This window comes from Amphiprion ocellaris, chromosome 4 (genome assembly GCF_022539595.1).
Source record: "Amphiprion ocellaris isolate individual 3 ecotype Okinawa chromosome 4, ASM2253959v1, whole genome shotgun sequence".
Classification (NCBI taxonomy): Eukaryota; Metazoa; Chordata; class Actinopteri; family Pomacentridae; genus Amphiprion; species Amphiprion ocellaris.
The window spans coordinates 26,869,414-26,894,185 of NC_072769.1; the positions used below are offsets into that span (position 1 = coordinate 26,869,414).

A 24,772-nucleotide genomic window follows, 5' to 3' on the forward strand; every position below is an offset into this window, starting at 1 on the left:
TGTATCTTTTAATGTACTTGTTTGTAAATGTGAGAGTATTTTATCCAGGATAACACAATTACTTTCTTGGCATTTGTGCATGGAGTTGCAGTTGTTTTGAGACAAGACTTCTGTACTAGTTTAAAAGTTCCTACTGTGTCTGGCAGGAATGTTAATGCGCAAATGACAAACACATTAGTTATCTCTATATGGCTTCTGCAAGCTCATGCAGAATATAAATTTGAACTAGTTTAATAAGAAAAATGTTTGTGCACATGTAAATAGATAAGAAGGATGTTAAAGATCACATCCTGCATTTTGCAAACTTGCTGAAATGGGCCTCTGATCCTGATCCAGTAATTTCATTATGACAGAATCCTGATATTTTAGCCTAGAAGAAAGTTGTTGGACAGATTTATTGACACAGTGAAAGTAAAATGTAATCTAGGTATGCTGTTGCTATATCAGAAAAACTGCTTGACTGCTCTGTAATTCTTGCTTTGCACAATGTAGCCTGGTACAGCAGTCAGAAATCTGCTCAACTGAAAGTACAGTTTCTGATTTTAGAAAAAAGTGCAAATGTCTGGAACAGCTCATTTTAGTTTTTCATATTTACTTGTATCTTGTACATTTCCTACCAAATTGAATTGAATTAAATTATGCAGCAGTTTTTCTCAGTCGCTTTGGTAGATTTCTCAGATCAGAATTGAAATTCTCCAAACTACTTGTTCAATCTTCACATCATTGTGTCACTTGTGCACATCAAAAAAGCAGTTTCTCATTTATTGAACAAGTTGCAAATGCTTTGGTTCATCCATGCAAATGATTATGTACAATTCTCTGCTGTTTCCTACATTATCAATTGTCATGTTGATCAAAATGTATTATAAGGGGTCTCTGTTGAATAGTCTCACCCCCCACAACATTTAGGCATTAGTTCATCACACAAGTCTTTACATGCAAAATGGTTGAACAAGTTGTCAGAATAAGTCAAGGATGTTTCTATACATTTCCATTAGACTCTTTTTTAAATCTGGCCATGAATTGGTAAATTGCTCCCAGGTGAATCTTGAATTTCTGAACGAAGGGAAATGTGTGATGGGTTAGGATTTTCTGAAATCACTCAAAGACACAAGAGAAGATGTTCATGATGTTGATGAGAATTTGTGTCCCAACAGACAGGAACATCAGGAGGCGTAGGAAGACTGCACTGTAATTCCTACAGCACTGCATGTACAGTTTTCCCTAAGGAGACTGTCCTATGTTCACATTTCTACTTTAGTTTTTCTTTGTGCTATGCAGCGCTGTTTTCCTTTCTGTATCACAATGACGTGGTCTGTCAACAAATTACAATACAAACAGTAAAAGCATAAATGTAAATCTTGTCCAGTCTCTTGCTATCAATCTCCTACATACACTAAGATGGAACTTACAATTTACAACAGTTGTCATCAAAATTTTAGCCGTAGTTTTCATCAGAACATCCTCCAGAGAACACTGTTATAATGACAACATGACTAAGCAATCTGACTGTCTTATCCAAACGCAATGACACAAAGACTTGTCATTCTGATGACACTGACATGTTCACTGGCACAGATAATTACTTTTGAGAGATGAACTAAGGATTTTGAACAAGAGACTGGTTTTTGCAGGTAATCCATGGTGTTTTGCTATTTGTACTAATTGTTTTGAGAAATGCACTTACTATTTTGTAAATGTTGAGAATGATTCGAGAAATGTACCAAAGCGACTGAGAAAAACTGTAATTCAATTCAATGCAGTTTTATTTATATAGCACCATTTCACAACATATGTCATCTCATAGCACTTCACATAGTGAGGTACAGACATTTCAAATTTTAAACAAGGAAAAGAGAACCCAACAATCCAAATTTGCCTTTGAATTCCTAATGAGCAAGCAGTCAGCGACGCTTGGAAGGAACCAAAGAAAACACTTTTATAGGGAGGGGAAAAAAACACTCAGACCTAATCAGGCTCAGGGAAGGTGGCCATCTGCCTTGACCGGTTGGGGTGAGATCGATGATGAGGGTGGTGGTGGGAGCAGGATAGCAGAGGGAGAACAGACATCCAGTACATCCATAATACGCATTTGGATCAACAGGATCGTTTTGTTGCTGCTCGATGTTACAGGTTGGTTCTGCAGGCAGCAGACAGGGGGAAACCTTCGCTCAGCAGCACCGCCACCGTTAGAGTCCAAGTGGTGGACGTCAACGACAACAGTCCTGCCATCCCACCCATGGAGCCTGTGGTTATAGCTGAGAGTAAGCCTCACTCCTCTAACCGCTCTGACATTTCACTGAATGATAGACACTTTTTACGTTCTCATTGCAATTACGATATATTGCACTGCTTTTTGCATCTGTAAATATACTGTACTGCCATCTGTAAATATCTATCTGCATGCACACCAGCCAAGCAGTATTTTACTACACTACTGCACTACCAATTTTATTGCATTACTTGTTTCTTAGTGTCTCTTTTTGTTTTTCTACTGTGCCTTGCATGTTTGCACCGGGGTCTAAGAGAAACGACATTTTAATTCTGACTATGTCCTGTGCAATAAAGTTGACTTTGACTTGGAATTATTAGGACTCATTGTAGAACAAGATTTAAAGGGGAGTGCAGTGCTTTTAAAGTAACTTTGTTATTTGTTATTCTCTAACTAGACCTCCCAGCAGGTTACATGGTCACCCAGGTGTCTGCAAACGACGTTGACCTGAGCTCAACCATCACCTACAGCTTCTCAGACAACAGCAGCATCAGTGCTCCCTTTGCCATAGACCGGTACACCGGTGTCGTCACTCTGACTCGAGCTCTGGACTACGAGGAACAGTCGGAATACACTCTGACAGTGTGGGCGTCTGATTCCCTGCATCAGACCACCGGAGATGTTAAAGTCCAGGTGCTTGACATCAATGACAACGCTCCGGTCTTCAGCCAGGTCTCCTACCAGGTACAGATGATGTATTGATCAATCTGAAGGCAGAAATGATTCATGAGATTCTAAAATAAGGCTAGTATTTTTTGAGCTGCAAGAAAGCTTCTATTATTATTATTATTATTATTATTATTATTATTATTATTATTATTATTATTATTATTATTATTATTATTATTATTATTATTATTATTATTATTATTATTATTATTATTATTATTATTATTATTAAGTCACATAAGATTTCGTCCAAGTGATTTGATCTGTCACTTCCATAAATATCTAGGAGTCTATACGTTCTAGCTTCTAGTTCCTACTACAGTCAGATCCAAATTCCAAATGCAAATACCACACTTGAAATGAACTGTAGACCTTTTATCTGCTCCTTGTAATTGATATAAGGAGGGAAAAACACTCACCTGGCCATGGAACAGCTGAGCAGCAAGTTGTCCAATTTCTTTTGGTCCCTTAAAAAGGTAGAGGGCACATCTAAAATGTGTTGTAATTCCTGCTCCGTTCACCTGATTTGGATGTAAATACCCTCAAATTAAAGCTGAAAGTCTGCACTTGAAGTACATCTGGATTGTTTAATTTCAAATCCACTGTGGTGGTGTACAGAGCCTAAATGTCCAAATATTTATGGACCTGACTGTATGAGTCAATCTTTAAAAAAAAGAAAAAAACCCTGGAACCTACATTTCCCATACGGCAGCTGGTCTTTCATTAGTCTCCCACCTTGTTTCTTAAATGGTCATAGTTTCCATCCCCACCAATCCAATTAATTTATTTTTTCAGTTTAGAAATTGAAGTCTCAACCTAAATCAGAAGTATCCCTATCATGAAAGGTTTAATGTTAAGACAGACTTTCGAAAACTCTTTTCAGAGCTATAGAAGCATCATACAGGCTGAATACACTCCTCAATATGAGTAACTGAACTGAACCTGATGTAAAGTTGAGTGGAATGACCCTTTAGTAAGAGGTTACTAGGAGGGCCATCAGGTATGTGGTTGTAAATTATTTATAAAATGTTTTCCACTTTAATCATCCAGCAAGTCGTCTTGATTTAAATTAGTTTATTTGATTGGTAAAAAATAAAATTTGCTCCAGATATTTTACAGCTCATTTGTCCACCTAAACATGTAGACTATCTGTTATAGGAGTTATCCCTCTAAAAAAGAAGATTATAAATGAGCCAAAAGTTGACCTAAAAGTTATTCTTATTCATATGGCATTATTAAATCATTGTTAACCATTTATAAAACAATTATAACCCTTCATGAAGTGAAAATGGTATGTGACTGGATGTAGAGTATACACCAAGACGTGATTCATTATTCATTTCCTGTTTAAGGTGGAGTTGTCGGAGCTGGTTTCAGCAAACACATTCGTTCTGTCAGTGTCTGCTACCGACACAGACTCTGGACTCAATGGCAAAATCAGCTACCGACTGCTTTCATCTCCACTGCAAGGCTTTTACATCCATCCAGACAATGGTAAGATCAGTTTAACTGTGCAACAGCTCTGACACACAGCAGACAGCAAAACATCACCGTATAATGTATGTTCTATAAACAATATATAGTCCTGCAAAAGACATTTCTTCTTGCTTTACAAGTTTTATGACTTGTGATTGTCTGGTGGTTTGATTTTCATATCCATCAATTTTATTCTGTCCATTAAAATCAGTTTTTCTGGCATAGTTAATGGGGCACATGCCAAAGTAAAGGGCACAGAGAAAGTCTTTGCATGGTAGTGAGCAGCTCAGCACTCAATATTTAAGGTTTCTGGGGGCTTTCTTTCCGCTAGCAGCAGCTTATTTCACCACTGTTTATGTTTTTCAACTCTTGTGCAAGTGAGTTCCTTGGACAAGGGGAATGAGAAGGCAATTAAGTCACTGAGATATAGTGCTTCAGATGAGCCATGCCTATGCCATTTTCTCCCTTTTAAAAAATCCTTAAACCCAAGAAAGAAGATAAATCGTGAAATCAAAGTAGCCTTTTTTACTCAAGAGTGATTTATGAGTTTCTATTATGTTTGAACCCCAAATTTAACATCAGAGAAGTGCATTTGCTTCGTTTTGCGGTGAGGAGCACCGGTGGAAATTTGCATCATTGTTGAATAAAACTCTAACTATAATCCAGAAAGTTTAATGTGGTGCTTTCTGTGGTAGAGAGCCTCTGTTTTTCCATGCTCATATGTGTCACAAACAGTGGATGATGCCTCTTTAAACTTAAGCCTCAGAATGAATACAGTCATCTTGTAGAAAAGTTTAAGTGGCAGTGAAGTGGAATAATAAATTGGATGGACAAACTCTTTGTTGCCATCCAACAAGAAAATTGCTTTTACAGTCTACACATGGAGTTCATTTAGGAATAGTTACATGGGAAATGATGTTGCACTGCAGTGTCTAATGACCAGGGCAATTTTGATGTTACTCTCGATATATTGTCACACATGCAGACATATTTTACAGCTCTTGTTCTTCAGAGAAACATGTCAGGGTGTTTTTCAAACCATATGTAAAATCCATCGAAAGGTCTTGTAGTTTTACACTAGTGAGACCACATTTTAGGTGTTTCCGTATTGGTTTTGATATAATACCAAATATTTCCTTAAGAATAAGATATTCTTTACTCCATTTCTTGTCTTGCAGGTTCTGTTTTCACCAACAAAGCATTAAAGGCCATCACAAACAGCAACCTGATCCATCTACTGGTTGAGGCTAGAGATGGAGGCGACCCTGTGCGCTCTACTGTCACTTCCATAGACGTGCTGATCGTGGACATCAACGATCATGAACCTTTGTTTCACCAGGACATCTACACGCTCACCGTCCCGGAGGACACACCCACAGACACCACCCTGCTAACGCTGTCTGCCGAAGACCAAGACTGGAGCCCTGAAAACACCCATTTGGACTACAGCATCGTCAGGGGAAATGAGGAGGGAAGATTCTGTCTGGAAGTGAAGATGATTCCAGTTGAGAATCAGATGAAACATGTAGGAAAGCTTGTTCTGTGCAAGCGTTTGGATCGCGAGACAATGGAGAGCTATGCGCTAACTGTTAGCGTGTCTGATCGGGGAACACCTCCATTGAATAGCTCGGCCATCATCATGGTGACAGTGACGGACTGCAATGACAATGCCCCCGTCTTTTCCAGCACTGAGTACCACACTCAGGTGAGTGAGAACAGCCAGATAGGTACCAAACTGGTTCAGATCAGCGCTCAGGATCCAGACCTGGGAATCAACGGCCTTTTGCGATATGACATTATATCTGGAAACAACAAAGGCCATCTCAAGCTTGACCCTCAGTCTGGCCTTTTGGTGGTCAACCACTTGCTGGACTATGAGGAAGACTCAAAATACACCCTCACCATCAGAGCATCAGATGGTGGCGAGTCATCTGAACAGCATAAGGTGGCTTTCACAGTTGTCTTCATCACAGTGCTGGATGAGAACGACAACACTCCATATTTCATGTTCCCTACAGTTAACTGTTCTGTTCTGGAGAATCTCCCAGCATTCACCCACGCATGTTCTGTCCATGCGGTTGACAACGACTTAGGCACCTATGGCCAGCTCACCTACTCTATTCTGTCCTCCTGCTTCATGGACTATGGCAGCGGCAGCCCAGAGAGGAAGGAGGCCTTTGCCATCGACCCTCTTACGGGCGACATTCACACCAGACAAACTTTTGATTATGAACGAGAGAGCGAGTACTGTTTTGTCGTGGAGGCCAGGGACAAAGGTGACAAAGCAGCGACAGTGAGAGTACAGGTGGTCATCAAGGGAGTGGATGAGTTCAGTCCCATCTTCACCCAAAAGCAGTACCACTTCCTCTTGCCAGAAAACGTAAAACTCGGAGAGACGGTTGGCTACGTGATGGCGATGGACCATGATGGCGGGGTGGACGGGCTGGTGGAGTACTCTCTTGTGAATTCGTCGCCGTTCTTCTCGATTAACAAAACGGTTGGTGCCATCTCTGTGTCAGGTCCTGTGTTTCGCAGAAGAGGCAGCCACGTCAATGACGACGTGGTGGAACTGGTTGTGTCTGCAGGTAGTCCCAGATTGGGCTCCAGGACCACAACATGCCTAGTTTTTGTCAACATCTCCAGCTCAGCAGAAGCACTGACCGGGGTTCCTCTCGATGCACACATGCTTAGTCTGAGCGTCTCACTAATCATGTTCGTGTTTGTCCTTGCTATTTTTGTGGGCTTGGTTCTCAGGTACAAGCTCAAGGAAGCTGCCATCAAAAAGGCCGCTACCATTGCTGCACACTTGAACCCCAGCTCAGGCTCCATCAGTAGATCCAATGGCCAAAGTGACATATCTCTGCAGGAGATGACACGACCCAGCCTCTTAGTAACCAAGAGGGACATCGCACTCCCGTACAATCCGTCAGACTCAAGTGGCCGTGGATCAGCAGAAGGTGAGACAGCTGAGGACCAGGAGATTAAGTGGATCAATGAGTTCCCCTGCCGGAAACGAGATGAACCCAGCAAACAGACTACAGAGATCCCGGACTCTGCCTTGCCTGGAGATAATATCTCCTGTCACTCTATTGATGTAGGACCGGAGCACATTTTAGCAGTCACTAAATGTTTAGTCTCAGGGATGCCCAGCACAGAAAGTCTCCACCACTTCAAAGAGGAGGGAGGAGGTGAGGGACTACTTCCTGCAATACTCAGGGTGAGAGATTTGGAGGAGAACGTGAGAACGAAAGGATACCCCCCCCTTTCTGAAGCCCAAGCCTCCGAGGATTGTCTGTCCTCACTGGTTTGTCTGGAGGAGCAGCTGCAGGGAAGCTACAACTGGGACTACCTTTTAGACTGGGAGCCACACTTCCAGACTCTGGCATCTGTATTCACAGATATCGGGATGCTCCCTGATGAGGAGCTTCAAGGCGGCCGTGAGGACTTAGCAGCAGAGTCAAGCTGTCTCATGTACCCACCGCCTCTTATAACTGGGGTGGCTCAGCCTGGCATTAGGACTGTTCCCCCACGAAAGCCAGGGCGAGTGCCAACGCTGAGCAGGAAGCCCTCTTACCGCAAGTATACTTATTCCCCTCTAGCCAGAAACACAGGACTCACCCCATCAGCTATGACGCCCACTTTCTCTCCATCACTGTCGTCTCTTACCATCAGGACCCCCAGTGCCTCACCAGTGGTCTCAGAGACCGGGGTGGGGGGGATCAGACTTGACTCAGGGCCCCTCACTGCAAGCCTTTTGGAAGCAGAAATACAGGTATAAACACCAACTTTGGCCAAGTTTATCTGTGACATTCAATTTCACCCTTAATTTGCCATCTGAAGGATTTTTAAGGGACGTTGCACGGTTCATTTTTTGATTTATTTCTGATGTACTCCTGGACTCCATCATTATCACATTTTCATTTTAATGATTTTAGACATAACAGTTTTGTGAGGCTAAACTCGAGGGGGGTGATATGAACATAATATAGTGATTTAATTACTTAGGTTGAGCTTGATTTCATAACTCGCTTCTGTAATAAAACTAAACAAATACTTGGAAAAGCCTGAACTGATGCCTGTCTTGCATTATATTCTTGTAATGCAACAGTTTGAATGAGAGCAGATGTTCTAGTCTTCAATTAATTAAAGAATATTTTAATGTAAACATGTTTATATGTGCAGAAAATGAAACACTTTTTTATTGCAGTTGGTTGCAGCTTCTAAATGGAAACTTTTATACGGTTGGTTTAACTGTAATAACCAAAGAAAGGCAACATTGTTATGTGGTTTTGTCTATCTTCCTGGAATCATAAAAAAAATTGTGTTTTAAATCCAGGCCCTTTCTTGCCTCCTTCTTCTTTAATGTATTCTGCCAATGAAACGTCAATAAAATCCAATGACATACAGAACTTATTTTATTCCTTTGATTTAGGGCTGAATTTAATATCATATTCAGTCTTTTAAAGCTAGAAAAAAGTGTACATGTATGCAGACTTCATCCAAAACCAAAAGAAAGGAGAAAGGATTCTTCACTGACAGTTATTTTGTTCAGATTCCAGAAATGGAGTTATATTGTCTTGCTGTCGCTGTTCATAAACCAGTTCCAGATTCTGGCTGTTGTACTTTATCCTCATGAACAGAAATGGTCTGTTTGCTCTATGATTGTTTCTGTCTGTGCTGACTGTCAGCTGACTGGATACCCCGTTAATAAACAGCACTTTATGTACAATTTCCAGAGAATTGTAAGACTTTAAATATTAATAAATTTGCAAAGAAGTGATTTGCAATAAAGAACCTCTCTTCTGTATTTTTCTTGCATGTAGCATTTAAAATGTTTGTTTTCCAGGAGGAGTTATTTACATGTACATGCATGTGTACTTTGAAATGTTCAAAGACAGGACTTCTTACTGTAAATGACAAGTAAAATGCGTAAACAACAGACAATATTCTTTTAGTGGGGCAATGATAGAACTAGCTATAAAAATTATACCAAAAAATTATAAGATTAAAGGGATCATTAGACGGAATTTTACCAGAAAGGGCAAACATTTTACTGCGATGTTTCTAGGGATTATCAGAATTGAAGTGCCTCTCGAAGAATTAGATTTTGCTTTCAATTGGCATGTTTTTAAGTGTTTTTCTCAACAAGTATCCAAAGTTCAAATCAATTCAAAATGCAGTCCGTATTACTCTTTCTGGGGCTTCTCGCTTTCTGTTTTTGTGTTAAATAGCTTTTTTGTGCATGTTTTTACTTTGATAATCATGCATTTTTCATTAATAGGATGTTTTTTGAAGTATAAATGAGGAGTTCCAGTCAGTTAAAGAGCAGTGTTTTGAGCTAGACCCAGACGAGCTTTGTAAGTTTTCAGACCTTTTACTGCATTTTCAGTATTTCACTTTCATCACTTTCATCTGTAGTGATGCCAAACTCCTTGGCTTGGCTTTAGAACAGCAGTGATGAGCTGCCTCCTCAGATTGCACTAATACAATCAAATCATTCATTCTCCAGTGTTTCCAGAAAGAAATGCAATGTCCAAAGATGTTGTCAAGTTTAAACGCTATTGACAATCACAGATTCCTGCCTGAGTGTTTGCTGATCTCTGGTTTACAACCTGTGAATCTGCATCTGCAGTGATTCAAAAGAGAAGTATGTGTTAAATGTAAACTCAGTGTGATTATTTGGTACCAGTGTCCATCAGTTTTTTAACAACCCAATCCTTACTGTTGGATCAGAAAATATCTCATTGATTGTGAGCAATCATTGCATTTTCTCCTCCTTTGTTTAAGAAGAACAGCAATCTGAATATTTTGCTTCTCCAAGAAAAGTAAAGAAATCCAAAGTGCTCCAACGTGGCTCCACTTGGTCTGCTGTTAATCCAAATGTGTTGCCCTCGGGGAACTTAGGAGCTGACGAAGCTGAGGAGCTAAAGTCTTTATTAGATAGCTTCATGAAAGATAATAAACAGTCGGGCCTCGAGCCATACTTGCCAAATGTGACCCGTACGTAGTCACTGATAGCTGCGCAATTATTTATTGACTCAATTCGGTCTCTCCTCTTCACCTCGGTGGGTTCTGGCAAGCTCCACACTCTTCTATATTTGTGGTTTCAGTGGCTCCGGTGATGGAAGAGATCTCTCACCATATCAGGTGATCTGACCAAACAAGCTTCTGTGCCTCAGCACAGAGCTCCACAGTCGACACAAGTTGTGTAAAGAGCTGTTAAACTGATCCATTCACGCCGCCTGTCACTCAATCGGGCGAGTAAATCGGCAAAGAAAGGTCAAGAAGTCTCCAGTACAATAAGATTGTTCAGCACTTGCACAAAGAGAGATTTCTGGATTATGTTCAATGCATGCTAAAGACAACTTAACATCAGGAGTCCTGAACATGGCCAGATGAATCCTCCCACACTCCGTACTGTTTATGTTATATGCTCAGATATTAGATGGTTTTAGTGTGATATTTTAATCAACTACAAATACAAATAATTTAGGGAATTTTCAACAATACTGAAATGAACATCTAAAAACTATATTTTGACAAGGAGATGGTCTAATGATTTCACTGCTTCTGCATTCAGTCTGATGGTTCCTGTTGCCAGGATCCGTCAGTTTAAAGCTTTCAATTCATGGTCTATGTGAACACTCCACACTGCATTCTGGTAGAGTCGCGTTTTGAGCAAGGGAGCGTTGCGTTGCCTACACCTCATTAGCATAAAGTAGCCTAGACCTCAACTTTATGCAAATGAGGTGCATCGAGCGGAGGTCTGACGCCTCGCGAAGCTTTTGTAAAACCTCTAAACTAGCTGTTTTTGAACTCAAACGAGGACAGATTCAGCAGCTTATTTCTCACCTCAAATGTTTTCAGAAATGCTTTACACTGAACTGTTTTTATAATAAAAGAAAGTTTGTGAGCAAGCAGCCGTGTTGGTTTGACATCCTTACAGGACTCTAAAGTGCCTTCAGCCTTCAACCTGCCTCAGCAACTGTTAGTTTAGAGGTTTTCTGAAAGTTTCGTGAGGTGCTGGACCTCTGCTCGACTCTCCTTATTCGCATTAAACTGAGATCTAGATTGTTTTATGCAAATGAGATGTGAGCAGCAAGCTGGCAACACAATGTCCATTGCTCGAAATGCGACACAACACTACCAGAATGCAGTGTGAATCATTTCAGATAGACAATGAATAGAAAGTGTTAAACTTGCAGATCCTGTGGACATGTACCATAAAGGTAGACCGTCTGTCATGTGACCCACTAGTGACATGCCTATGTTGGAAAACACCGGTGGTGTGGTGGTGTGTGAAAATACCCCTGTCAACTTGTACCAGTAATATTTGTTGTTTTGTGTTTGGAAAGAGGCCTAACCTCCACCATAACCAACAGAAGTTAGGTTTGGTAGTTAGTGTTCAACATGTTAATTTAAAAAATAGGTTGTTTTAAGACAAAGACCATGACCTTCAGAACTTTTTGCAGCAAAGTTTGCCCAGGATTAGAGTCAGACTCTCCAATCTGAGGCTGGGGGCTATGCTGAGGTGAGATGCTGCCCTAAGTTAAAGAGTTTAGGTATCTCGGATTCTTGTGCAAGACTGACAGATAAATAGGGTGTGAAAAGGCCATATGGATCAGGGCAGCATCCACAGCTGTTGTACATTGTGGATTGAACTTCCATAGTGAAGAGGGAGATGAGACAGAAGGCAAAGCTCACCAGTACGATCTATGTTCCAACAACTGCATCTGCAACACTTCAGCAGTGTCAAATGTACAATCAAATCAAATGAATGACTGTCTTCTTTTTTCTTTTCCAAAAATAGATTACAGGGCAGTATTAGTTGTTTTCTGTACAAACTGTCCCTGATGTACAAAGTAAGACGGTCTGTTGCTGTTTGGAGGCTAAATGAAGAGCACATTGTTGGATCAAAAACAACTACAAGAGGTCGAAACAAACGGCCACCCACCCCGAGTCTGTTGGAGGTTTTCTTCTGTTAAAAGTGAGTTTTTCTTCCCAACTGCCATCATTGTGTACTAATTCTGGGAATGGTGGATTTCTCTATAATATTGCAAGTGTTGTAGGGTGTTGACCTTCATATGGGAAGTGCCCTGAGATGACTTGTTTTGATTTGGTACTGTATTTAAAAAACGCTGAATGAAATCTTTATGTGATGCATAATGTCTCCTTGAGTCAAAGATCTGTGTGTGATCAGCTAATTGCAAGGGTAAATACTGTTTATTTAGATTTTATTAAGACTGAAGGCAAAGTCAGTTTTATTGCTCATTTAAGGGCAACACTCCTTTTTAAAATGTAACTAATTTCTGCAGCGTTCCTCTAAATGAATGACTTTAAGAATCTTGAGCTTGAATCTTGTGGGCCAGGAACTTAACTCAAGGCGAATAATGGTCTCCTACCTCCATCATAACATACAGTCATCTGTACTAGATCCTCACTTGTCAGAAGAAGAGAAGAAGATCTCATAGTCCGGTCTGATTGTCAATTGGAAGAAGATGCGCTGTGATAAATAAAACACAGCTGCGTTGTCATCCTGTGTTGGATTTCATATGTGTCTCTATTTGCAGTCTAGTGAGATACATACTGGCCTCAGAACAAGCTCTGCATTGTGGTTTCTGGCTTGTATCACAGCAGACTGGAGGCTATATGATGCACAGATGGAATTTAGGTTCCATTCAACTGGCAGAAAAACAGTCGCTGAGCAGGAAAGTGTAGTCTGAGCGACAGCTGGTGTTTAAATAAATGATTTTTAAAATGGATTTCATATCCAGTGGTGAAGGTTTTGATGGATCACGAGCTGTTCCTCTTGGCAAAAAATGTGATTTGATGGACTAGATGACAATATGCATAATGTTTGTAGACACATTTCTTGCAGATTCATTTGTGTTTAGAGGTTTTAACAGAAACAAATGTAAAATCTAATTAAGTGTATCTATAGCGGACGGATTCTTGTTCATGTTTTCGTGCCAGAGAGTTGTCAAAAAAAACTTGTGTATGTAATGAAGATTTGTAGCTTGAGATATTCCTTACAAATTCCACTCAAGGAAAGGGCACAAAATGTAGGACAAAAACCAAATAATCTGAGACATTAAAAAACTGGTCTAATGGTGGAAATACATGAAAAGTTAATGCACTTCTACAGCTATTGTGATTCGACACTAATGTCTGTACTGAATTTTGTGGCAATCTGTCCAGTACTTGTTGAGATCCATCCATCCATCGTCTATACCAGAGGTGGGTAAATTTCACTTAGCCATGCAGTATCAAGTGGTTTACGACTCATTATAGTAATTTTTAAAAAACATAATCATTCAGCTGGCAGGATCTTCAATGGAGAGACTGCGGTTTGTACAGCTGAATACCTCAGGACATTGGTTTTATAGAAATACTCTTTGAGGAGGGAACTTTTTTAGAAGCAAGTGACAAGAACGGACTGTTGACGCTGAAGCAAAACACTGATCACTAACAGCTTTACGAGATTAAAAAGCGTTCAAACATTTATGAGTTCATCCCTGTTGTATTTACAATATAATCAACAGTTACAGTTTCTTAGACGCGCTGTAATGTATGTGTTTTTGTTCTTTAGATTGTGTTTACACTTTATCAGGAGGATTGTGGCAAAAATAGAAGTCATCATCCTCACCGTCATAAATCACCACTGGACCCTTTGACTTCAGACAATCAACATATGTGCAGCGTCTTGATATTTTTCCATAAATCTGTAAGTTCGTCTAAGCTGTGTTGCTGAAAGATCATATAAACATTGTCCCACTGAGAGCATGCTTTATGCTTCATTTGTGAGCTGGAAACAGTCCAAAATCTTTCTGTTTTCTTTTTTCTCGACATTTTTTTTTCTGTAAAACAAAAGGGGGCACATTTGTCAGCAGAAGAAAGAAAAGTTAACCATTGTGATCTATTAATAATAGGCACTCATTTTTGGGATTTATTGATAATACAACCATTTTCCCACTGGTATTTAGAATCCTAACAAAGAGATAACAATGAGATTTACATGAAGAATTAATCTCAGAGTGAGTAAACTGCACTCTGTGACCATAGCTTACCTCTGTTTTTATCAGAAACATGTGGAACATCCTTTCTATGCTTTTCAGATGTTTGACAAGTGTGTGGGACGATATATGCCAGAGTGTGTTGCTCTGCCTGCCTCTGATGGAAATTAATGTAGACATGATGTGGGATAACTGAGCAGAGCTGGGAACAAGAGTCCCAGGAGGGGGAGCATGCAGCATGTAGAGCCCGCTTTGTTGCTTGGTTTCTTTTTTATATAAACTCTTATCAAGGCTTGTTTTTCATGTCTAAAGATTTTTAATTCCAAAACAACTTGCATTATATCTGTTTATCTCAGTGTATTTTCAAAAGTGCATCTATTTTATGCTATTTTATGCTTTTTCTACACTTCATCTTTGAGGGAAAATAACTTTTACTCCACTACATTTATGTGAAAACTATTTCATTCGCAGTCGCAGTTATTTTGGAGGTCAAGGACTGAAAAGTTTACATTTGTGCCACCGTAATGATGGCAAGGTTTTACCTGAAACTATAGACGGCTTGCTTTAAGTTTTAATTTGTAATTTATTTTGATTTTTGACCAAATACCTTTAAAACAGAAGACTTTCCCAAGATCCTCAGTGTTACTTGTGTTGGTCAACATTTCATCAATATATTAGCATTTAGCTCAGAACGCAATTCATCTACAGCTTTGGAAATAACTGCTAAACCACCTCCTGCTTTCTGTGCAAAGCTGACACAACAGGGCTTCAACTTGGAAATTTTGGAAACACCTTCTAAAAGACATGAAAAATTCTTGGAATAGTTTAAAACATGCAATAAATTATGATATATTGAAGCTGTAAACATTTCAAAAGTCATGCTTGATGGTGGAAGACATTTTTAAGTCACTGTTATTTGTGCAGAAGTTGTATATGTAAAGTCAGTGCAATAATTCTAACTAAATTATTACTCAGTAACGCCTAAGAGAAGGGATCAGTCATTTTGGTGTTTAATAAAGAGCGATACAGTGAAGGAACCATTGCTCTAATAATTATTTCCAAATCTGTATGTACAGTAGAGCCTCGCAGAGCTGGCTGTGAACTCTTCATTCTCAGTAAAAACACACAAAAATATGATTAGAGACACGTCTTCCACTTGACACCAGCCATTGTTGTTGCCGTAAATCGAAGCTAAAGGTTCTGCACTTATGCAACACTTTTCTACCTCAATGGTACTCGGAGCGCTTGAAGCTTTTTTCCCACTCGCACATCAATGGCAACTACGTCTGCCAGCTGTCAGGTTAAGTGTCTTCTCCAAAGACACTTGGGCATGCACAGGGACCAGAGATTGAACCACCAACCTCAGCGATTAGTAGATAAATATATATACACGCAAACACACACACACACACACACACACACACACACACACACACACACACACACACACACACACACACACACACACACACACACACACACACACACACTGTCAGGCCTGGAGCCCCTTGAACGAGGGGAAACGGAGCTTTGTTGGTGGAGGGCAAGAGAAGGAGGGTCAAACAGTCTTTGGATGTATGAAAGAGCCTCGAGCGTCACATTTGGGTCCAATCAAATCAGCGATGTTTTTTGGCTGCAATATATAAAACAGATGTACTGAAAACAGGAGAAGTACGATTCTTTTGTGCAAAAGCTGTTTGTAGTGAAGAGGTAGCTTTCTTTCTTTTGCAGCTTTCCCTTTCATTCTCCGAAACCTTCTGTTTTGTCGTTTTTGATCTTTGTGTGCAAAAAGTTGGACTCCACGCTGATTGTTTTCACGTTTCTGTTTGTTCTGTAGCCTGTGTGGCCTTCTGTTAACATTAATACCATCTCAACCCCTGACCTGACTGTAACATGAGCCCTAATAGATTTACCCGCAGACCTGAGTGTGAATGTCACATTAAAAGAGTGTCTCTGGACATGCAGAGTCGTCTCACACCCTCAGATGACCTCTAACCTACCAGGAGAGCGGTGGGGGATGAAGAGCGCTGGGGGGCGGTTGGGGGTTGTTTTAGCCACAAGGTGAAAACAGGAGGGCAGGTGCTCCCTACAGGGGCCTCTGCTCCCAGTATAAGGGGCCTGGTTCTGCTGTGATGGATGGGTCTATCTGAGATGCCAGGCCTCTCCGGGGCAGAGTCCACAGCAGGGGAGGCACCATCTGGGAAAAGAATGTCAAGGTTGGCCCGAAGGTGGAGATTTATGCCCCAACCTCAGGTTCAAATGGCTGCGATGACAGCTTTCCTCCCTTCTTGTCCAAAAAGAGTCCGTCCATTTTTGTCTTTGAGGGCATCAGGAGGATGGAGGGGATCCAACGATGCCAGGGTCAAGTTTTTCCAAACCGAGTGTCCTTCAGCGTCACCAAGTTAGACTTTCAACATCACAGGTAAAAAATGAAACCAGCATTGATCTTCCCGGCAGTGGAGGGTTTGTGCTCCTGCTCAACAAAGGAGAACAAAACTAAAGGATTTCTTGTCCAACCTCAACAGCATGCATAAATTAAGGACAGACTGAAACAAACAAACAGAGCACATGTCCAAACACTTTTTTTCAGGCCCCTGAGGCAAGTATCGCCAAAGCTGCTCTCTGAACCACTTTGCCCTCCTTTGTACACAATCACACACACAATCAAGCCACAACAACCACGTGAAATAAACACAGGTGGGGAGAAGCATGAGTTCATCCACTGACCAGAAAAGTCTCCACCGGTTAGCTCGGCATAGCAGGAGTCAGAGGCCCCAGCAGTTTTTTTGATGGGCCTATTAGTGGCTCGGCTGCACAGGGAGGTTGGAAGGGGAGAGGTATTAAAGAATTAGGGCCATAGACACAGATGTGGGATGCAGAAGGAAAAGCTCTGTGTGTGTGTGTGTGTGTGTGTGTGTGTGTGTGTGTGTGTGTGTGTGTGTGTGTGTGTGTGTGTGTGTGTGTGTGTGTGTGTGTGTGTTGTGGGTACCAAAGCCAAAGAAAGTGGTCGCGCAGGAGAAAGCACAATGTTCCATGTGGAGCTCATTTTATCCCGTTACTTTGCAGATAATCTTCAGATTGTAGAACCATAACGCATTTGTGTGTTTAACCCTTTAAGACCCACCATTGTGCAAGTCCGCCAGGACATATTTTCACATTTTTACATGCTGTAGTGCCATTTTTTGGAGTATTTTTATTTGCTTTACATCAAAATAACCCTGATATCCCAAATTTTAATAATATGTATTGACTTATGTCTTAACTACTACAAAAAATTGCTTAAAAGTGCAATAAACCTTTAAAAAATGAAAATCGTTTTTGTTTTTTCACATATACTTCAAAATACAGAAATTGCATAGCTGTATCCCTCAGATTTGTAAATGTAAAAAAGTTGCACAATATCCTTTGGAACCACAGGAAATTTATGTGGAGTCTGTACATAATTTACTTTTTGAGATATGGTCAATTTTGTAACCTGTTAAAAAAAAAAAACAAAAACGAAAATAAACAACTGCAAAATTTGCAGAGACAACATCAACATCAAAACAAATTATTTACAATAGTGCAATCAAATTTCTAAGTGTGCCAGATACTTATGAACACACATATTTATGTACAAAACCATAGTCAGACCATAAAAAGTGCATTTGAAAATAAAAGAAAATCGTTTTTACTGAGTTGAATCAGAAACAGTATTTTGATGGTCTCCTGGTCCAAGTACTTGGACAGGTCTGATGGAGAAGGGCTGTCCACATATTCTGACAGAGGCGGCTGGACACCTGGCCTCCTTTTCGGCAGGAAATGTGGCAGAGAAGGTAAGCTGTCAGGTTCCTTCTCAGTTTTCCAGCCAGCTGTAGGGAGCGCCTCTGGCCCGGAGCGCTCGCTGGTGGAGCGGCTGCTGCAGCGTCTCCTGGCTGGAGGACGGTCTGTCCCTCTACCTCTCGCTGGGTACCAGGACAGCAGGAGACCTCCATTCTCTCCTCTTCCTCCTCCTCCTCCTTCCCAACATTGTAAATGCTGCACACAGAAAAAGTTACGTGGTACGTTAGCTGTGCGCAGCACATGACTTGTAAAAATGATGCGTATTTTGCGCGGAATGCTTTCGGCGGCGTTCCATGTATATTACACTTTCTTTACTTTTCTCCAACTCAAAACAAACAACTTCTCATGAATACAGACTTACATGTCACTGGAATGATCAATTCCTTCGATAAGATCGGCTTCATCCGCGGCAGTGGCAGAATCCGGGCCAGACGAGTGGCTGGACTCTTCATCCGATGCTGTAGTTTGCTGGAGAGCTTCGCGCCAGATGTAAAATAGTTTGGCACGACCAGGTTTTCGCGGCTCCTCAACTAATGTGTGGAAGTGTGTCAAAGGTGTGTGTGGTGGGTCCGTGTACGGATCTGGTAATTGGATTTTCCGTTCTGAAACAAGTATTGAAAAACAAAAAACGAGTGGTTATTTGATTTTCGTTTTAAAATACAAAAATTAAAATTGAAATACAAGGCTTTTTTCCTTTTCATGATCAAAAAGGGATATACGATTTTTTTTTTTTAATGCTTTGATTTTCGTTTTATATTTAGAATAACAAGAAAGTAAAATCAGTAAGAGACAGAAACGAAAAAAGGTCCGTTTTTTTCATTTTCTGAGACCGGAAGTGGTCATCAGCAAGTGTGGAGCCAAACGACAAGATTCTCAGAGGGCGGAGCCAGAGAGCAGTCATTGGTCAGACCATAGCTAGATATAGAAGACAGCGCGCTAGCGTATCTAGTCTTCTATGTATCTATGGTCGGCACGTCTGGTAGCATCTCTGGCTGCTGCTGATCTTGTTTTTGGAGTAAAACACGGTAAGAAGATAAATACTTCTAACCAGTAGCGTTGTTTGGTTGTACGTTAAGTCAGCGACTTGTGAAGAGTTGTGTTTTGTCGTGTTTGAGCAGTTGGTCCAGACGCGTTAGCTAGCTAAGCGGCTAAGTTAGCTAGCGGGCTAATCAACACAGGTGGCTAACTTACCACTGAACACCTGTTAGTTGCTGCCCCAGCTGTCATTATTAGAATGACCGTCTCAACCTGTGTTTCTCTGCTGTGTATTTTAGCTTTTAAAAAAGTTATTTTACTTTAAGGTTAACTGAAACCTGTTGAGCTGCACTGAAGTTTAACATTCAGCTGGTTTGAGTTAAACCGCGCTTAACATTGCACAACATTACCTCTCTGAATCTCCATAATTTCATTAAATTCTTAAATTCCTTCTCTCTTCCACTGCTCAAGTTCAATCCAGTATATAAAATGACATTAATAGTGAATAAACTAGCAACCAGCCATTGTATTTATTTATTACTACATGTATTTGTAGTAAAACATGAGTTGAAACATCCTACTTTTGGATCTAGAACTGCACAAGCCGTTCATTTTCAGTCACCTGACGAGTTAAACTCCCCTTTTTATGTGAGGTTGAAGCAGAAAGTCTGAGTTAACAAAGAAAGTTGTTTATAATTTGCAATACCTGTTATCTCTGACTGAGGCTTTAGTTTTTGTTGAGCTGATTTACACATAGAAACTTTGTTCAGGAAAATTTCTCAGTAGCTCAGAGGACAGGCTGCTTTTTACACAACCTTGTAAGAGAATGTCTACCAATGCTTTCAGCAGAATTTAGAAACACAACACTTCCTAAACAGATATTTTGAGGCTGTGAGGTTGAACATTTGAGAAGATATCAGTGTGTTTGTTTGTGGTCTTTCTGTTTCTAGGTGGAAGCTGAATTAGTGAGGATGACTCCTGCTCCTGTCATCTCTAAGCTCCTCACACATCTTTACCTGCACATGAGGAAAATCACTCCTGTAGAATGCAGGTATGTTTGTCATTATTCTAAAAAGATGTTGCCTGGTGACCTGTCAGAAACCCATTATACAGAGTCAGCCAAAATATTGTTCACACACATCAGGAAAAGAAAAACTAGCATAAATATTTCAATACCAAATTTATTCAGACATCACGAGATTAATAAAAGTTATCTTTGGCCTCTACAATTACAAGAGGTGCTCAAAGTGGTGGCCACTGGCTTCCAGACATTTCTGTTGTGTTGTAGACGTCACTTGTTGATGCTCCATTCATGAGGGTAATGCCATCTGTTGGGAAAACATCGTACAACAGGACACAGAGTTATCGTGATTTGATCAAACTTAGAAAGAGGAATCTATATGTATAGAAGTACTTATACAGATGAAATATTTATAAAAGTTTTTCTTTTCCTGATGTGTGTACATTATTTTGGCTGACTCTGAACTTAATGAGAACAAAGCTGTCATTTAATTGTTGCTCTGAAAGCTTCTTTAGTGAAAACCAGCTGGTGTTCTGCTTTGAAACAAACTGCTGTTGAGGTCTGTGTTTTTAGGTTTAACCCCACAGTTTCTGAATGAACTGATAGTTTGTTTTTTTCCTGATCAATGTGGACGTTATAATTGATGGTAACATTTACTGATCATATAATCAGCATGACAATATAACAGTATAACATTATAACCACCTGACTAATACTGTGTTGGTCCCTTTATGCTGCTAAAACTCCTCTGACCCAGTGGTTCATCAGAACCTCTGGGGATGTCCTGTGGATTCTGTGGATTCTGTGGGTTGCAGGGTGGGTCCTACCTAGACCAGGCTGATCCTGGACCATCCCACAGATGCTCAATCAGATCTGGATGTGGGGAGTGTGGAACCCAGGTGAACAGCTTAGCTCTGTCGTGTTCCTCGGACCACTCCTGTAGTAGCAGTTTTAATTTGTCCTGCTGAGGGAGGCAGCTGGCATCAAGGACTGCTGTTGCCATGGAGACTAGGGGGTTGTTTGTCCTGCAGTGTTTAGGTGGTGGTACATGTCAAACATCCACATGAATGTCAAGGTTTCCCAGCAGAACGTTGCATTAGAACAAGATGATGGATGTTGTTCTCTTCAGCTGTCAGTGGTCAGAATGTTGTGGCTGATCGGTGGATCAGTCTGCCTTTACTCTGACATCCAGAGTTATACAAAAGTGTAGTATGTGTGCAGTGCAGAAGAGATTTACTTTATTGGATGCATTTTTTTTTTTTTTGGTTTTTAAGGGAGAGCATTTTTTTATCCACCTGAAGACCTAATCTTTCCCTTCAAAGGATAGTTAATTGTTACTACAGCTTCCATAGTGGTCCCATCAGAGAAAATCATATCCATATACAGATTTTTATTAATTCCAGGGCTGGTTCAGTAAAGATTATAATAATAACTACATCAGATAATTCTTGGTCGCAGTTGGAATTTTGCAGACTGAGAGATGGTTGAGAAGGTTTGCAGTTCTTGTTTTAGCAAAATATGTTATAATAGAAGATCTTTATTGTCATTGTACATGAAATTATCTGCAAACCAGCAAAGTGTATCAGTCTGAGGTATCTAAAAATAAATAAGTAAAGAAAAATGCTTCTAAAGCCAATAATAAACTGAATATTTTGAGGGGAATATTCTAAAAAGGAAAGAAAAGCTCCATTCTCACTCCTCTCAGGATAAACTGTCATTAAAATTGACTTTAAATTTAGCTTCAACACGAGATAAAAACATTTACTTCCATTACTGATGTTGTCAAGTTTTAATAAAGTTCATGCTACTTTTCTAAAATGATGAAAGTGAATAAATTGTATTTCTGTGATCTGTGTTTGATTTCTGTCTTTTCTCCTGTCATCCAGATGTTCAGAGGGAGATGATGCCACATCTGGTCCAGCTGATGGAAGGTCTTGAAGTTCTCTGACTGGCCTCGACTGAAGATGGTCGTCTCACTGGATTTAAGGTTCAGATGCTCAGTAACAAACTCCACCAATGTGCTAACAGGGAAGCTTTAGGTTTATTAAATGTTGCTATGAAAGTATCGCTGTTTTTCTTTGTGAATGCAATGTGCTCCAACTGAAACTTGAATTAGAACTTAGAAGTAAATCCTTCCATCTGAAAGGATTTATTTGCATTAATAACCTCATAACATTCTAATTTTTATTCCAGTCTTGGTTGGAAATAGAATCTCTGTATTGATTCAGGTAAAAACTGAACTTCACAGCATGTTGAAGCAAAACAACCAGATGAAAACTGTGATGGTGTTGGATTGTCAGACCGTAATGTTGCAGCTCAAAGCAGCTTTTCTATCTCAGTTCATTCTGACATTCAGCTATGAATCAACACAGCAGATGGTGATCCATGCTGTGGAAGTCTCACATCTCCTGATTTAATGGAGCTGCTTTGCACTTTTTACACTGTTTATTTACCAACACTTTATTTAATAAAAGTCCCATCTAGTTTTTATGAGGAATGTGATGTTTTAATTTCTCTGTGAATAACTGCAGTCTAATGCAACAGCTGGAATTGTAACATCTGTCCTGATATTGATCATGAAGTATTTATACTGATTTAAACATTAAAATCACTCCTTTCTAATCCTCTGCTGTACGTTCAAACCTGAGGCCTTAAATAGAAACACACAAGTATCTGATTGAAGGAACTTCTGCAGAGTCCTGGTTCCAGAACATGATGATAGAATTATAGACAAACTTTAACAAAAGCTGCCTGAGAGTTTACAGGTTTTTATGTTAGATTTCTTCAGTAATTTAATGAGCGTTATCAGCAATAATCAAGTGTTCATTTGATGAACTTCATTTCCTAAAACATCCAGAATTGGAGCTCATATCTTTGGCAGCTGTAAAGTTTCTGCTCCTTCAAAGTTCACAACACAATGAATGAATTCCTAAAACACTCTCAATGCTGGAGAGCGTTTGTGATGCTGAAGCAGTGACCAGTTTTTCTGTTTCTTCTCTGGAGATGCACAATGAGGGACGTCTGCAGAGACTGAGAAAGAGTCTCACCACATCCTGACATGAGGAAAAAGACTTTATTGAAGACTACAATGAGAAAAACTATCAGACAGCAGATGGCTGCATTCAAGGTGAGCTCTGAACATTTGATCTAGAACAGGAATTCAATAACTGCAGCATGAGCTTCATTTCAGCCTGTAGCTGCTGAATTCATGGATGAATCATCTGGCACTAGAGAAGAAGATCATCAAACATCCATGTCAGCTGATGGAGGTCCAAGAGTCTCACCGAACAACCAACCTACAGAGTGAAGACCTCAAATCTGATTGGATGGCCTCCTATTCAGCCACACGTGTGAACAAATGCCTCTAAGTTGATTTGTTTTCTAAAATAAATCTAGTTTGAGTCCTAATCTATGCCTGTGTGTTTGCTTCTTTACACCGCTGTTAACAGTTTAGGCTGTTAGATTGTTCCAGATAAGACAAGTACAAGATTCTTCAGAGCCGTTCTACCACAAGCCTGACAGGAAGAACTCCAACAGCTACTGAATGTTCCTGTGGTTCCCTCAAGGCTACAGGAGGAGCCCTACGAGGACGAGCCGATCCACCTGATGGTGGCCAGTCGCTGCGGTTCAAAGCCAACACCGACTACATGGACTTCTACTGGACCACATGGAGGCCTTCAAACCGGACCAACAAGTTCACTGACTCCCCGACTCGTGGGTCTGAGGACGCCGCCGAGCCTCGGTCCAGCTGGCCTCCTGTCTGTGGGTGTTTGAGTGCTGAGAGGTTTGTGGAAGCATGTGAACGTTCTGTGTTGAAACAGCAGCTTTTGACTCACTAACGCTGGGAAAAACCAAGAGTTCCTTTATTTGTGACTTCCACTAAAAAACTGATGAACATAAGTTTGCCAGGGTTCTGACTGATAACAGATTATTAAATAATGAAAATAATCCTTTAAATATTCCTTTAAACAATCCTTTTAGGTCTACATTTCCTTTACACTGACTTCTTGGTATGTGTACAAATATTTTGGGTGGAATATACCATTAAGCCTGATGTTCAAGGGTTCTTCTGGGAATATACCATTAAACCAACCTTTTAGGTAAATGTTCCAGGATGTTGAGTACAATATACCATCAGATCAACCTTTTAGGTCTACACTGGAAGATTTTAGAGTAGAATATTACTCCAAACCATCCTTTAGGTCTACATTTAAGGTGGAATACTCCTTTACACCAAGATTTTTTTGGTCTACATTGAAGGATTTTAGGTGGAATATTCCTTTGAACGAACTTTTTAAGTTTATGTTAAAGGATGTTGGGTGGAATATACCATCAGACCAACCTCCAAGGTCTACAGTAGTGAATTTTAGGTGGAATATACCATTAAACTCACCTTTTAGGTCTATATTGGAGGATTTTAGGTGGAATTTTCTTCCAAACCGTCTTAGTCTACATTTAAGAATGTTTAGGATGGTATATTCTTCCTAACCAACTTCTCAGGTCTACATTTCAGGTGGAATATTC

General features: G+C 40.2%; 1 protein-coding gene and 2 long non-coding RNA genes across 5 annotated transcripts in view; 2 read left to right on the forward strand and 1 right to left on the reverse strand.

Annotated features, from left to right (window-relative positions):
• The window catches only part of dchs2 (dachsous cadherin-related 2), a 38,696-nt gene extending 29,488 nt beyond the window's left edge, over positions 1–9,208 (forward strand). The window contains exons 17-20 of the mRNA XM_023293766.3: positions 2,134–2,264; positions 2,670–2,956; positions 4,294–4,435; positions 5,596–9,208. Coding sequence (XP_023149534.2) covers positions 2,134–2,264; positions 2,670–2,956; positions 4,294–4,435; positions 5,596–8,195 — 3,160 coding nt within the window. The 3' untranslated portion in view covers positions 8,196–9,208. The remainder of the gene's footprint in view (positions 1–2,133; positions 2,265–2,669; positions 2,957–4,293; positions 4,436–5,595) is intronic.
• Positions 9,209–17,603: 8,395 nt separating this feature from the next.
• Positions 17,604–18,776, reverse strand: LOC129348811 (uncharacterized). Its single transcript, XR_008601507.1, has 2 exons — positions 18,614–18,776; positions 17,604–18,447 (listed from the first exon to the last, which is right to left on the reverse strand). It is a non-coding gene; the product is annotated as an uncharacterized LOC129348811 (long non-coding RNA).
• A 402-nt stretch (positions 18,777–19,178) lies between these two features.
• LOC129348682 (uncharacterized) lies at positions 19,179–24,023 on the forward strand. 3 transcript variants are annotated; one of them, XR_008601315.1, is made up of 4 exons: positions 19,179–19,277; positions 20,178–20,278; positions 22,135–23,375; positions 23,698–24,023. It is a non-coding gene; the product is annotated as an uncharacterized LOC129348682 (long non-coding RNA). The 3 variants fall into 3 exon arrangements; XR_008601314.1 differs by lacking the exon at positions 23,698–24,023 and adding an exon at positions 23,439–23,635; XR_008601316.1 differs by lacking the exon at positions 23,698–24,023 and adding an exon at positions 23,480–23,634.
• The last annotated feature ends 749 nt before the right edge of the window (positions 24,024–24,772 follow it).